The sequence below is a fragment of the Littorina saxatilis genome, linkage group LG3 (assembly GCF_037325665.1).
Source record: "Littorina saxatilis isolate snail1 linkage group LG3, US_GU_Lsax_2.0, whole genome shotgun sequence".
Lineage (NCBI taxonomy): Eukaryota > Metazoa > Mollusca > Gastropoda > Littorinimorpha > Littorinidae > Littorina > Littorina saxatilis.
In genome coordinates this window covers 31611432-31626993 of record NC_090247.1, presented here as the reverse complement: position 1 = coordinate 31626993, position 15562 = coordinate 31611432, and the positions used below count along the sequence as shown (strand labels likewise).

The 15562-nt window shown below is 41.9% G+C and overlaps 1 protein-coding gene across 1 annotated transcript; it reads left to right on the top strand.

Annotated features, from left to right (window-relative positions):
* The first annotated feature begins 633 nt into the window (after positions 1-633).
* On the top strand, positions 634-9832 carry LOC138962145 (ATP synthase subunit b, mitochondrial-like). Its single transcript, XM_070333863.1, has 8 exons — positions 634-748; positions 1193-1232; positions 3281-3495; positions 5689-5852; positions 7430-7558; positions 8248-8325; positions 8857-8958; positions 9520-9832. Exons 1-8 carry the CDS (start codon positions 721-723, stop codon positions 9586-9588), a joined length of 825 nt encoding a protein of 274 aa, XP_070189964.1. The 5' UTR covers positions 634-720; the 3' UTR covers positions 9589-9832.
* Positions 9833-15562: the final 5730 nt, after the last annotated feature.

Genomic DNA, 15562 nt, shown 5'->3' with positions numbered 1-15562 from the left:
AAGTTGCCACGTCCATACAGGGATTTCCGTAGGTCCATGAAATGGGCATCTGAGATGTCGTCAAGACATTGGATGAGGGCAAGCAGTTTCTGCGGCTTCCAATCAATCTCCTGCTTGATTCTGTGATTGATCGACTCGGCGTTGTTGTTGGTCCAAAGTGTGTCAATGACACCTTTCTGAAGGGGCAGCTGGACGTGTCTTTTCAGTTTATCGGCGATGTGTTTTTGGTAGTACCGCTGAAATGTAGGGTACTTAATGAAGTAGTCGTCCAGCCGATCTTCACGTCGGAACTCAGAAGTGGCAGAGTCATCAGCCCAAGCTATGCCAGCCTCTCCAAAAATGAAAGAAATGATTTCAGTTCTATCTCTCATACTGCAACCGACCTTTTCTGACAAGTATCGGGTGATGTTGTCCTTCATGTGGATTGTGCAAAGGACTGAGTTGCAGATGGGAACTCTCTTGGAAAGGATTAGACTTTGAAAAAAACCACATAAAATTATGTATCAAGCTGGAAATTCAAATGATATCTTTTTAAAAATTCCCCCGTATATATATGTGGTAAATATGACTTAATCTTTTACAACTTAAAGCTTGCCAAACAGTATATATATACAATAATCTTTTCGAGGATCGTCGAAATGTGGAGGGGAGACCATTCCAGTCAAAAGTTTCCTCATCCGGGTCTTCTATATCCAAGGTGGCTGCCGGTTGAAGGGCAAGATGCTGTCAACCTTTGCAGTTCGTTCAGGTAATCTGTTAATCGTAAATGTAGTGTCAGTATGTGAATGTAAAAAACCCATCTGTGTTCATTTCAAAGTCTGGTCGCTGATGAATGTCAGTTTGTTTGGCATAAATTCTGTGTGCCTGTGCAAACGAATTCAGCCGGGTGCCTGAACTTGTCTGCTACTGTTAGTGCTAAGCAGTGAAGCACTGCTATTTTGCTGAGCATAATCTTTCGTGCGGTCACTGTGAGTTTGATGTGTGTGTGTGTGTGTGTGTGTGTGTGTGTGTGTGTGAGTGTACTTAGGCACGAAATTGGGCATTGCAAGGCCATGTTGAGACTACACTTTTTATGAATAGAAAAACAAAGGTCAAGTAGCTTTTAACTTTTAAGTATCATAGTCCTTGTTTGGCTCCTTCGAGTTCAAAGCTAGCACTGGTGTGCTTTAAATCACTTGTTTGTTTTTTCCAGGTGTATATGGCAGTGCACTGCTCAGGGGCCAAGCACCAAGGTTTGTTGCATTGATTGAGTTTTAAATAAGGCCAAAAAGAAAAATGTCTGTTTCCGGTAATCCGACCGACCCTATTTTTAAAGTTTTAAGCGCCGACCCTAAAGTGTTTTTTCGCTTTTGGCACACACACAAACAAAAAAAACCGCGAGGTAATCGGTCGATGAGACTTCACAATCGAAGAGACTTACCTCCCGTTTTCGTCGTCACGCGAAAAAAACATGGCGGCCAATGACGCCGGGAATCCCTCTGAAGGGTCTGTGGCAAGATTTCCTCTTGCAGTTATTCTAGGAAAATGCGACCACACGCCTGACAAGAAAGTCATACTCATAGCAACATTTTTGGCCAATCTCACCGTAGCTGCTATCTTTTTTGACATTCACGGCCCGCTTAACCCCAAAGTGTACTCTGCTCAAGCGAAGGGCCAGGGGAAAGCAACATCCGATGAGTTTGTTTTGGAGTGGGGCTTGACGGTCAGCGACCTCGTAATAATAATTGTAAGTAAACTAAGGAAGCGTTTAAAAAAAAAAACACACGTAAAAAGACGTTAACAAAACGTAAGAAAAAGGTTAAAAAAAAATATATTAAAAAAAAACCTAAAAAAACCGACCCTATTTTTTCCAGCGATGTTACCGGAAACAGACATATTTTTCTTTTTGGCCTAAAGAAAACAATGAGGCCTTACAATTTACGGAGTGGCTCGGGAGCCAGATCCGGAGCCTGGGGGCTCAAGCACCGGCAGTATCTCACATAATAGACTTTCCTATTTTTCACCCATCAGTTATCTTGCCTTCATAGCTCAGTCGGTAGTGAAATGCGCTAGAGATCATGAGGTCGTCGGTTTGAGCCTTGCCATGGTCGGTCCGTTTTAATTTTTTCTGTAAATTTTTTATCTGCTTAACTGACTTATTTCCCCCCCTCTTAACTTTCCTTTGCTCTATTCTTTATTCCAAAGCATTTCGGTGATCGAACTGAAATCGCAACAACAAAACAAAAGGAGTCACTCAGTGATTCGGCATTGGCCATTGCCCGGATCACTGAGTTAGTCCGCGTACCAAGCAACGTGTGTCACTAGACTGAAGCAGCATTAGTTGAAACAAAATGCAGTAAATAAACACTTAACATGGAAACAAACAAACAACAAACATGTTTTATTTATGGCAAAAGATAAATCGACTTTGCATCGAGATACTTCAACAGAATCTCGCTGACACCGGCTTCGGAACGAACCGCGCATCTCTCGCGGTTGAGTTGCTCATCAGTTACCGCGCTGTTGCCGAAATACACGTCTTTCTGAATCCAACACTGATCTTTATCAATCTTTCTCCACAGTTCTTTGAATTGAACAGCGATTAGATTTAGAAACTCCTACACAAACACAAAATAATGATTTACCGGGTGAGCGCCCATGTGAGTGCCTGTATCTGAGCCTGGGGGCTCGAGCACCAACTCGCCGGTGCTTGAGCCCCCAGGCACGGGAACCGGCTCGCCGGACCTCCAGTCATGGCCTACAATTTAAATACAAGAAATATTCCTTGTACTTTGTAATTGTAGTTGTAGTTGACTGTGTATTTATGTAAAAGACTCCAACTTCAAAGCATAATAATAGCTTAATTATTTAGACTATTTAGAGTGTTCAATGGGGATGGGGTGGTGGTTATAAAGATGCATCAATTTGGATACCTATAGATTCATGTCAAACTACGTAGAGTACTACTAGTACTACTAGAAGGGTTCTAATTTGACCAAATGTAGGTGCATTTCTTGCAGGTGCACTTCCCAGAGGTATTTTTTCTGTATACAGATAATGCAGCTGGGTGCATGTGCTGGTGGATAACAGATCACACCGAATCTTGTGCCTTACATGAGATTTCTGTAAATTGCTGAATTCAGTTTTACTTTGATAAAAGTTAAGTCTGAAGTACTTCCCGAGGCTCGAGGTTGAACATCTGTACAACAGCTGACAGCACAGCAATACCATGAGATGTTGATCAAGTGGCCGCATTAGCCGCATGCATAGAGTCTAACCCCACTGGTCTCTTTCATCTAAGGGTGCTAGCAGTGGTTCCCATAGGCAGCCGACACAAAAGCGAGGCAGCCAAGCAAGCAGAAACATGGGAAGAGGCCAACAAGATTTTCTACGGCCCTGAGAGGGACACAAAGAATTTCCCTCACCCTGTCATGCCCCAGGAAAGTGGCAAAGTTCGCATGGGTTTCGTCCCTGAAAACTGGTTCCAGTTTTTCTATGAAAAGACTGGCGTCACGGGTAAGTAGCACGCGCACACGCACATGCACTTACACACACATCCCAGCCTGCAGAGCAAGGATTGAAATTAAAAACAAGAAGTTCTTAGAGTTTATATTGCCAAACTTGTGACATATTATATATACCCCCCGCGGGTTAGGGGGAGTCCCATATTGGTTGGGACGGGAAAGAATTTACCCAATGCTACCCAGCATGTCGTAAGAGGCGACTAACGGTTCTGTTTCTCCTTTTACCCTTGTTAAGTGTTTCTTGTATCTATAGAATATAGTCAATGTTTGTAAAGATTTTAGTCAAGCAGTATGTAAGAAATGTTAAGTCCTTTGTACTGGAAACTTGCATTCTCCCAGTAAGGTCATATATTGTACTACGTTGCAAGCCCCTGGAGCAATTTTTTGATTAGTGCTTTTGTGAACAAGAAACAATTAACAAGTGGCTCTATTCCATCTTTCCCCTATCCCATCTCCCCCCTTTCCCCGTCGCGATATAACCTTGAATGGTTGAAAACGACGTTAAACACCAAATAAAGAAAGAAAGATATTATATATATGGGTCATTCTCAGAAATGGTGGTACAAAGTGTTACATACAAAGTAAAAAATAAAGTGTCAAGAAATACAAAATAATTGTTTTTACTATGAAGTCTATTGTTTGCTATACATAATAATGCAAAAATTAGACAAAAAGAGTTATTGGTTGCTGAATAAGAGACGTTTTAAAGTGTTGTATTTACGTGATGAATGTTGTAACATGGAAACCAAATTCCAACTTTAAACCACCTAAGCCTTCAATCCTTTGTGCATTTTTTATCAGTTCTGCAGTATTTTTGTGTTCTACCCAACACATTCTAGTTATGAAAGGTAAGGACTTCAACTAATATTGGTAAAAAAATGACATTTGGAACTGACTAAGGTGAAAGTCGTAACACAGAAACGAAATGCTTGAACCACTTTCGGTTCCTGTGCAACAGACATGAATCTGCACTGTTTGGCCTTTCTTGCCGGCAAAACCCGTCTGACCGAAAATAACTACACAAAACACAATTCGTCAGAGTTTGCTGTATTTGTTGAAAGTTCCTGTTGCGTTCAGATTACCCATTTTAAGTACTTGTTGAATGTCGAACATCGACGATCAGAAGATACGAGAACTTCTTGGCTACTTTGTTGCCGCTAAACTTCGCGCGTTGAGAAACTGTTGCACTCGATATCTTTCCGACGCTACATTGTCGCCAACCGCGGTGTGTAAGTTTGTGACAAAGCTTTGCAGGCTCGACAATTTAGTAAAAACCATCTTCAGTCGTGACGTAGGTCAGGAAACGACGCCATGAGTTTCAGCAAATGATATGATTCTGGTGTTTTCTGTGAATATTTGGCTGTGATTCAAAGGACTATTTTCTTGTTCGAACTTCCTGCGCGCCAAAGAGCTAAAAATAGCCGTGATGTGGCAAAGTCATGCAGCACATTGCTGTCCGATGTTCGGGCGTCGAGTCTGGAAACGATGCGTTACGACATTCAAAATTTTTTGTTCGAAGCCCCTAACTTCAAATTCAGCGTGAGTTTTTGCAAAGATGTGTTGCTACGTCCAATACTGACGTCCTGACTGTCGATTGCAGTAATTTGTTGGTGTTTGCATGTTTGCATTTAGCCATGAGACTGAAAATATTGTTGATCACGAAAGTTGTGTAACGCTTCGGCGATCCGGAAACGGCCGAACTTCGCAATTGAAAAGCACACAAAAACAACACCAACATATAGAAACCATTTTTATTGACATACAACAATGCTTTAATGTCTCAGGAATAGATTCAGATGAAAAAAGTCGTGGTAGAAATAATTTTAATTTACTTTTTCATGATTTCAAATGTGTCACCCCTCTCACTCTCACTGTACCACCATTTCTGAGAATGACCCATATATGTTACAGTAAATGAAGATTACAGGGATGGGAGGTTTTATCTGACACTGACAGCATGGAAATATTTAAAAAAAAATTTACAAAGAGAAACAGTTGACTGTTACAAAGAGAAACGGTTGACTTGAGAGCATTGCTCGTTTGCTTTAACTTAGTTTAAGAAGATCTTTATACATTTAAGATCAGTATGCTTTGTTTTTTGTGTAGAATTAGCTGCAATTATGTCTCTTGTTTTAGTAGAGAGTCATAGACGTTATGCATTCAAGTTCAACCTTCCTTTTTTCAGGGCCTTACTTTTTTGGGGTTGGATTGGTGACCACACTCCTGTCCAAAGAGATCTGGGTAGTGGACCACGGCTTTGCTGAGGTCATCGGTTTCTTCGGCGCAATCTGGCTCCTATCCAACAAGGTTGGGGCTGGTATGGCCAAGTGGCTGGACAATAAGAATGATGTGAGTATTGAGCTAGGGTCAAGTTGCTACAGTAGGAACCCCCCCTTCTAAGACCTAAACAAAATCTGAGAAAATCTTGTCTAGTGTAAAAGGAGGGAGTCTTAAAATGGGGGTACATTTACAGAGGTGATGAACAGAAAGTCACCAAAAACAGAGACATAGATAGAAGAGATGCGAAGCGCTGTCTTCCCGCTCGCGTTATCCTCGCCTACGGCAGGGGCAAGTAATCCTCCCACTGGCGCCAAGCTGGCAATTTTTCGCGTACTCTTCGCCTACGGCAGGGGCAAGTAATCCTCCCATGACTGGCGCCAAGCTGGCAATTGTTGTGTTTTTAAAGAGTTATAACTGTTTCATAGAAAATCATAGATAATAAAACATGCAAAATGTTGATTATTTGCACTCAAGAGAAACAGAAAATCACAAGAAGAAGATTATTGCATTATTTGGTGATTAGAAGATGAATCCTAAAGTAAGCAATTTCGCTCATTTCTCCTTAAAAACTTTTTATCCACACGCCAGTGTAAGTGCGAGAACCACTTGAGTGAGACTTAAAAGCATCAAATTTAATTACAGCGCGTCAAAAATTATACAAACAGATTAATGTATACACCAGTAATGCATTTGCCAGTCAAGGGAAAGCAAAGTTTCGCACAAAAGAAAATATTAGCTCCCAAACATTGCCTCCACGCACAATGGACTTAGAAACAATGGCCGCAAGAACCGAAGGAACCGTTTTTGACTCACTTCGGGAAGCCAATCCTCTCAAATGCGTTCGTGTGCACACTATTGAAGGCTACAGAATATGAATCAAGTTTACTTACCACTGATATCTCTCGTCTGAAGCTGGATATATCCAAAGAAATATGACAGAAAAGCACTTCAAATCGGTGTCGGAGAGCAAGCGAACAACAACTTAGTACGGGATGATGGCTAACAATCGCGCGAGGTCACGCTGACCGAGCGCGGTAGCCCAAGAGTTCACGCGAGCGGGCCTAGCTTCGCATCTCTGTATGTATGTCTCTGCCAAAAACAAGGTCTTCAAAGGGGGAAGTGTTAGTGGTGGTTCCACTGTATGTCATTTTTGGGTCAAATTCCATTGTAATGCTCTTTAGTTAGAAGTGATGCTGCATTATGAATGATATGTGAGAAGATTTTCTTTCGTGGAAACCAAACCATCATGTTTAGGGTCTTAAGGTTTTTCTTGGGTTTTTTTTCTTGGTAAATGTATCAAATTCACTCCTGCTCAGCATACAGTACACACTGCAGGAGATATTTCCCTTTTATTTTACCTATTAGTATTACTGCCATTTGCCTGTTCGATTTCTCTTCCAGTGTGTGTGTGTGTTTGTACAAATAGGAAAGGTATTTTGATACTAATGATCCACACCAAATGATTTTTGAGATGATGATTAATAGTGACGTTAACAGTGCGAAAACAGGATTCATGCATTTTGATTTCATTTTCAGAATTTTCAATGAGTTTGAAAGTGTGTTTTTTCACTAGTGATTAATTTAAACCCTTCAGCTGTCAGAAAATATTTTATACTCTCAATCTAATAAATTACTTTTTGTCTCAGCTCGTGAACAAGGAGCGCTTTGAGCAGCCAATCGTGGACGCCAAGGCCTCTGCCCAGGAGATCATCGCCAACAACGAGAAGGCTATCTGGCAGGAGGATGGTCAGAAGTTCCTGTGGGAGGCAAAGAAGGTCAGTGCATCGCTGTCCGGAGATCCAACAGAGTGCTGGGATAGACGATCTTTGGAAATACAGTGGAACCCCCCTTTTACGACCTCCAAAAATCTGAGAAAATCAGGTCTTATAAAGGAGGGAGTCTTAAAATGGGGGTAAATTTACAAAGGATGTGAATAGGAGATCCAAAAAACTAAGGTCTTAAAAGGGAGGAAGTCTTAAATTGGGGGTCTAAAAAGGGGGGTTCCACTGTAACTCTTGTCAATGTCACTGCCACATGACCGTTTGGCAGAGTTATGCCACTTGAAGCTCAGACAGATATTTTGACTTCTGCTTCCGAAGTACTCGAAGTAAAGAAAGCAAGGACAGAAATCGGTCCAGACATAATGCATTGCTCTTGGGGAAAGTGCGGTTCTGATTGTCGATACCCTGCGCACGTACGTAACGTCAGTTTCTTCCCATTTTTGAAACGTGACATTACAAGCGAGTTAGAAGTGAGAGTGTGTGTCCCAGACATGTGGACATGAACCGCATGATGTTTATCTCAGTAAAAAAAGGGTACTCACTCTTTCATAACCCATACAAACCTGACAGAGTTATTTTCACAATTCGTCTATTCTCTATTGTTGTTTTAGTTTCTGTTGTGTAGTTGATTAAAGTGAAAACACTTTGAGGTGTGTAAATAACTTGTGTTTTGGGTGTTGCAGGAGAACGTTGCCCTGCAGCTGGAGTCGGTGTACCGCCAGCGACTGGCCCAGGTCTTCAAGGACGTCAAGAGCAGACTGGTGAGTAAGGCTTGTACCCACTGCTGTACATGTACACTTTGCTTTCTCAGTCTCGCATCATGTGCATGTCTGCATTCAAGTGTTTCACTAGCTGGGGGCGTGTGTGCTCTACTTGCAACTCTTCATTTTCCCAGCGTGGTCTGACCAGGGTATTATAACAATAATAATAATTTTAGTGAAAGCTTGTCTGGTATGAACCACAGAATTTGTCTTTGCTTTCCACACTTTACATTATCTAAGAATCACAATGCCAGCACAAACAAATTAAATTACAGTATAAAATGAAATAAGAAAATGGCAACTGCACTGCATCATCTTAACAGCATGAGTTCATCGAAGTACTGAAAATTCACTAAAAGCGGTGATTTGCATGAACACAAATCTTGTTACATATTATATGCAGAACTAGTGAAAGTGATAAAACTTGTTAATGTGCAATCTGAAAAATGTAAAATTGAGAGATGTTAGCTTATGTAAGATTTGATTAAAGACAATGAAACATTCACCTTGTGTGTGTATGGGTGGTTTCAGGACTACCAGCTTGAGGTGCAGAACGTAAAACGGCGCTTTGAACAGACTCACATGGTCAACTGGATCGTGGACAACGTCACAAAGAGCATCACCCCACAACAGGTTAGATCCTTCACTCCTTGCAGAGCGTGTTGACCCTTTATTGTTGCAAGAAGCTATTACGCTGTTTCTTGTTTTGTGGATTTCGTTTCAAGAAATTTCCGTTTCGGGGGAAAAAAGTTACCCGAGCTGTTCCTTGCTCGACTTTAAGTTTGGGAAAGGACGTTTCAGAAATGGCGAGGGCGGAGGGTATCATTTGGCCTGCAAACTTGCAGCTTGACATAGTTATACGCTTTACTATTACTCGCAAATGCTTCCGCGTAAGACTGTAAGAGGGAACTTATCAGCGGCTGGCACTGAGCGAGTCTGTAGCTGTTGGGGTATCTCTGCAATGGGGGAGAATGGGCGCTAAAAATAGCTTAGCCTGCGTGCAGCCAGTGATTTTTCAGTGCTCTGCAGTTTCTGCTGCAGCTGAAGAGGCAGGAGTCGAGCCCTTGGAACAGCTGTTGTGCCTGAAACTCAAACAGGATGTTTCCTTATATTTCCTCAAATTATTTTTTTTCTTTCTTATAATATATTATTTGTTTATTTCTGATACATATTTTTTTGTATTTTTGTTTGCAGGAGCAAGAAAGCATCAAGGTGTGCATTGCCCAGCTGAAGAAGATGTCCGTCCCCGTCGCAACTGCGTGAAAAGAATAATTATTAGTGATGTGAAAATGTAGACCTTTCTTCGTGTTATTCGTGGTGTCATCATACTCAAAGTGTGTGATATGCCTGAAAACATCACTTTGTGGACTGAATTTGAAACCTGAAGGATTATTCTCACTGTCAAGGTGGTTCCAGGAGGTTTTGTTTGCACCAAGAAAAAAGATGAATGTTGAGATGCAGATTATGTCAGTTTGTTTAGGGTATTAAATCATGATTTTCAACTTAAGCATTGTTATTGTTGGCATGTGCTTGACCCAGAGAGAGGGAGAGAGAGAAACACTTGGACGCTTTGATGGTTTACTGTCTTTGGCTTAACAAGCCATATTGACAAATACAAGCAACAAAACACCGAGAAACAAAAAGCATAATTTTTTTTAGATATTGATCAAAATATAATTCAATCTTATTTTTCATTATTTTCTGATTCCCAAAAAATATAAATATCTATATCTATATACGGCTTGTTTGTGTCTGTGTGTCTTTCTGTCTGTCTGTCTGTCTGTCACTTCGCGATGCACGGCCAAAGTTCTCATGGATCTGCTTCAAATTTGGTGGGCATATTCAGGTAGACCCCGGACACAATCTGGTCGATGAAAATTTTCAACACGTGCTCTCAGCGCGCAGCGCTGAACCGATTTTGGTTTTTATGGTTTTTCTGTACATCCATTCCCAGTAACTCTTCCTTATCTTCTCCAGTGTTTTGCGCGTTTATCTCCCTTCCTTCGTGTGGCGTCAATCGCGTACGCCGGGTACCCGACGCAGCCGGTTATTCAGCTCTACTTCTTCCCGGCAAAGCCGGGTATTCATCTAGTATGTTATATATTTGGATTAAAAACAAGCTCTGAACATTGAAAATATGAAAATTATGATTGAAATAAAATTTCCGAATATCGATTTAAGAACAATTTCATCCTACTCCTTGTCGGTTTCTAATTCCCAAAAATATAGATATGTTATGTTTGGATTAAAAACAAGCTCAGAAAGTTAAAAAGAATAGAGACACAGAAAATTAAGCGTGCTATCCTGCTCAGCGCAACAGCTACCGCGATATACTGGCTTTTCAACTTCACTGCCTTTACCACGAGCGGGAGACTGACGATGCTATACGGTCTTGGTGAAAAAATGCAGTGCGTTCATTTTCATTCTGCGACAGTTTGACTAAAGGTAGTAATTTCGCCTTCCGCGACTTGTTTGACTTCGTGGTGGAACAGGCCTCGCACACACAAATATACGCATTATAACATAGTTTTTTTTCTCTGGTTCTTTTGTTGGTTTGTAAAAATTTTTATAGTGCCTGTCAACTTGTTGACTCCACTGAGTTGCCTGCTTTTCTACCCTGCCTACTACTTTTTCCTTCTAAAGTGTGTGTGTGTGTGTGTGTGTGTGTGTGTGTGTGTGTGTGTGTGTCAGTCACTTGTGTGTTTGTGTCAGTGTGTGTGTGAATGTGTGTGTGCACGGCTGTGTTATGATCGACATATCTAAAGCCAGAATCAGTGTCAATAATTGACCGAACTCGGCCCGGGCCAGCACTCGTATACTGCCCGGTCGAAATAAAACTAACATTAAATTTGCAAGGACAATTACACTGAGTTGAGGAGATGGTCAAATTGATGCAGTCAGTGACACTTGATACACCAATTGGCACGCGTACAGACGATACTTCGTAACTGACCCCCTTGATTTAGAGTGCACTGGAATCGTGCCTTCTTCTGTCCCGAGGCTGACGAAGCTGGCACGTTCACTGACCTGATGCGGCCGTCGGTACGTCAAGTTTAACATTTTGACCCATGGGGCAAAGAAACCACCTTGACAGATGACGCCGAACCCTCTCCCCCCCCCACCCCCCTCACCCCACCCCCCCCCCCCCCACTCCCCGCCCAGGAAGGACTTGACTAGGTCATGGGTTGGTTATTCAAATATTGCATCTGCACTGTAGCGTTCATCCGGTCGATCCCCCGATCCGCCCTTGTGATGATATCACCTTCGCGGGAAACGTTGACAACTGTGGGTACATTTGCCATGGTGCCCCTGTCGGCAGGATCTTGTTAGGTATGCTGCTGCATTAAAGCCATTAATATCTTCATATTCCGAGGCTGCGGGGGGCTTTGACATACGGTTGGAACAATTAAAGTCCAAACTTCGAGCAAAGAGCGGGTACCGTTAAAACAAAAAACACGTATTAATTTTGTTGGAGAAAGGGTTTCTGCAGTTGCCACCTTAAAATTGTCAATATACCACCAAAAAAACCAAAACGGTTCAGTTCACGCATTCTAGCATATTTTAGGCGAGCATTTTCTTTTTTCGCCTTCTCTTGCCCAGATTGTCAGCGTCCCGGGTGAAGGCATTAAACCGGGTGTACGCCTTCCTCCGACGTGTAAGTGGCCCCGATCGAAAAAGGAAGGACTTCTTTCTTTTCTTTCTTTATTTGGTGTTTAACGTCGTTTTCAACCACGAAGGTTATATCGCGACGAGGGAAAGGGGGGAGATGGGATAGGGGAAAGGGGGGAGATGGGATAGAGCCACTTGTTAAGTGTTTCTTGTTCACAAAAGCACTAATCAAAATATTGCTCCAGGGGCTTGCAACGTAGTACAATATATGACCTTACTGGGAGAATGCAAGTTTCCAGTACAAAGGACTAAACATTTCTTACATACTGCTTGACTAAAATCTTTACAAACATTGACTATATTCTATACAAGAACCACTCAACAAGGGTAAAAGGAGAAACAGAATCCGTTAGTCGCCTCTTACGACATGCGGGGGTGGGGGTGGGGGGGGGGGGGGGGGGGGGCAGAGAAATAAGGATGTGGAAAAGAAGACTTTTGGTAAGTGAAATAAAGGTGATGGATCCAGTCAGGTAGAAATAAGACAACAAGAAAAGAATTGGAAAACTGCAGGGAATAGTAGGGAGAGTTTTCTTGGAAGGAAATATAGGTGAAAGGACTGGTAAGGCAGAAATAAGACAAAAGAAGAGAAGTAAAGGGGTGGGGTAGCTCTGTGGAAACACTCCCGCCGCGTGAAGGCGACCCCATGGGAGCAAAGGAAGGACTATGATATATGCTACCGCCTGTACTGGTGTGACGATGACATCTTGGCCCCGTGGTCATATTACTGGATTCTCGGCCTCGTTGATCTTGTATAAACTCCACACTGAACAAAAAAAAACACCCTTCGATAGTACTGATGAGCGACCTTGGGTACCTTACATTCATGGGGCCAAATTTGTCCAACCAATTTTTTGTAGTTTAACTTCGAAATTTGATTCATCCTAAAATGTTTCCTTTCTCATTCAAGGGACGTAACCACTCGGTACACGTTTTCGAAAAAAATCGACTTTTGGGGTGAAATCTATTAAATTTCACCACCAATTTTCTTCACATGCAAGAAACTGACATGCTTGTCGTCCTTATATAATTTCACTTCTTTAATTTTGCCAGGAAACATCATTTCAGTCTTGAGTATATATCGAGGGGGTAATATGACCACCGCCGGGGCCAAGATGACATCGTTACACCGGCTGCTGAGATCCAAATGTATGCCAGGCGGCAAAAACAATTACAGTCTAGCTGTCTTCTCAGTGGTCCATCATCGTCTCTGTTCCTCGCAGACACAGCCTCAGCACCCGTACATTTCCTTTTGATTACTATAACCCGGCCCTGCCCTGTGCGGTATGGCTATGGCCATAGACCGATACTCTATCTTTGCTGTGGCCGAGAGATGTCATTTTCTGTCAAAAGGGTCAGCTCATGGGAACCTGACAAGCTCGGGGTGTTGAGTGCAAAGGAAAATGTTCTGTCTCTCTCACTGAGTTGCAGCCTGCGACAGAGTGATAATTGGAAACATACAATCCTGCCTCACGCGGTCCGTAGTAGACACCCCTGAAAACACCACTATATAAGCCGGAGAGGGGGTGAATGTGCGGCGAAGAAGGAAAGTAAAAACAAACAAAATCTGCTCATCATGATATCATTATTTTTCTTCTTTTATTCTGGTCAAATGATCGCAATATTGTCTAACGTTCATTACCCATATCTTATCTTTTTATTTAAAAAAAAATCTATTTTCTTTCACTATTTCGCATGGCACCATCGATCCTTGGGACAATAAAAGAAGAAAACAAGTCGCGTAAGGCGAAATTACTACATTTAGTCAAGCTGTCGAACTCACGGAATGAAACTGAACGCACTGAGTTTTTCACCAAGACAGTACCGCTTCGTCAATCCCCGCGAGAAAGAAATCGCTCACCTTCCACGTGCAAAACGTAGTGAAATTAACACGCCAGAATAGCGCGGTAGCGTATTGTGCCAAGCAGGAAAGCGCGCTTTTCTGTATTCTTGTTAACTTTCGGAGCTTGTTTTGAATACAACCTATCATATCTATATGTTTTTTGAATCAGGAAATGATAAAGAATAAGATAAAATCATTTTTGGATCGATTTCTTAAATTTTTATCGTAAGACTAATTAATCTATTTTCGTTAATTGTGATCACATTTTAAGAGTAAACATGACATATGTATATATTTTTAGATTCAGAATATGATGAGGAATACGATGCAATCAATTTTAAGTCTGTTTGCGAAAATTCGATTTTAATGACAACTTTAATGAGCAAACTCATTAATTAATTTTTAAGCCTCCAAGCTGAAATGCAATACCAAAGTCTGGGCTTTGTCGAAGATTACTTGACCAAAATTTCAACCAATTTGGTTGAAAAATGAGAGCGTGACAGTGCCGCCTCAACTTTCACGAAAAGCCGGATATGACGTCATCAAAGCTATTTATCAAAAAAATGAAAAAAAAACGTCTGGAGATATCATACTCAGGATCTCTCATGTCAAATTTCATGAAGATCGGTCCAGTAGTTTTCTCTGAATCGCTCTACACACACACACACACACACACACACACACACACACACACACACATACACACATACACCACGACCCTCGTCTTGATTCCCCCTCTATGTTAAAACATTTAGTCAAAACTTGACTAAATGTAAAAAGCAGTGCAACCCCGATTTGAACCTTCTCTACCCTTGTTTTCCAAACGGCGGGCGAGGAAAGTTGCCGCCACTGAAGGTCTACCTTCTACATCTTAAAATAGACAGTTTTCGGAAATAACTCTGTCGGGTTTGTATGGGTTGTGAAAAAGTGAATGTCACGTACTCGGACAAACATTGGAAGGGCCAAACACTTGTAACCGTGTGCCGAAACACTACGACGATCACCTCGGGAAGCGAAGTGCAATCAAACAGGATTGAAAATGTAAGGGCTAATTTCTTAGCCCTATAAAAACTGTTTTGCAAACCCGAAGGTTTCCATGAACATACAGACAATGATGATGATGATAAAATCGTTTATTTAACGTCACTCTGTAAAAACATTGGCGACATTTGTCTTAGATTAAAAACACACACAGGCACGCACACAAACTTTCCCTTTATGTACAGTGGTTCACCACCCTCCCGCCCCCCGCACACTCTCGCTCATCTAATTAAAAATGGTGTTAAGAGATACATACAGACAATCGGAAACCACCAGACCCCATCACAAACAGAACTCTACAAACCACAGGTGTTGATTTTAAAGGCCAACAACTCGGGTGCAGAGTCCGTTGCGAAAGGAGCGGTAGCCTCCCCTGTCACACACTAGTGAGGGGTGTGTCGGAAACACGTGGACAGAAGCACGTCAGTGTGAAGTTATTTGTCAGAGGAAAAGCATACAACCCGTACAAACCCGACGGAGTTATTTCCGAAAATCGTCTATTGCTGAAACCGTCTGTGATGGTATTTTCGTCAACTTTGGCGAAGAAACTGAATCATAGCAACATTAGTCCTCGCCAACTTGATTGTTTACAAAGGGTACCCTTCGTTTGCTTAATCCAGATCCATGTACGATAACAGTTATATAGTACAGCACTTCAGCAATGCAGACAGCATCTTCCTTTCCTGT

What these genes read in the sequence shown, in the direction of transcription:
- LOC138962145 (XM_070333863.1), top strand. Translation starts at nt 721, where the DNA reads ATGCTGTCAACCTTTGCAGTTCGTTCAG. An exon ending in AACCTTTGCAGTTCGTTCAG is followed by an intron (nt 749 to 1,192) that starts GTAATCTGTTAA and finishes TGTTTTTTCCAG; the next exon opens with GTGTATATGGCAGTGCACTG. An exon ending in AGAGCATCACCCCACAACAG is followed by an intron (nt 8,959 to 9,519) that starts GTTAGATCCTTC and finishes TTTTGTTTGCAG; the next exon opens with GAGCAAGAAAGCATCAAGGT.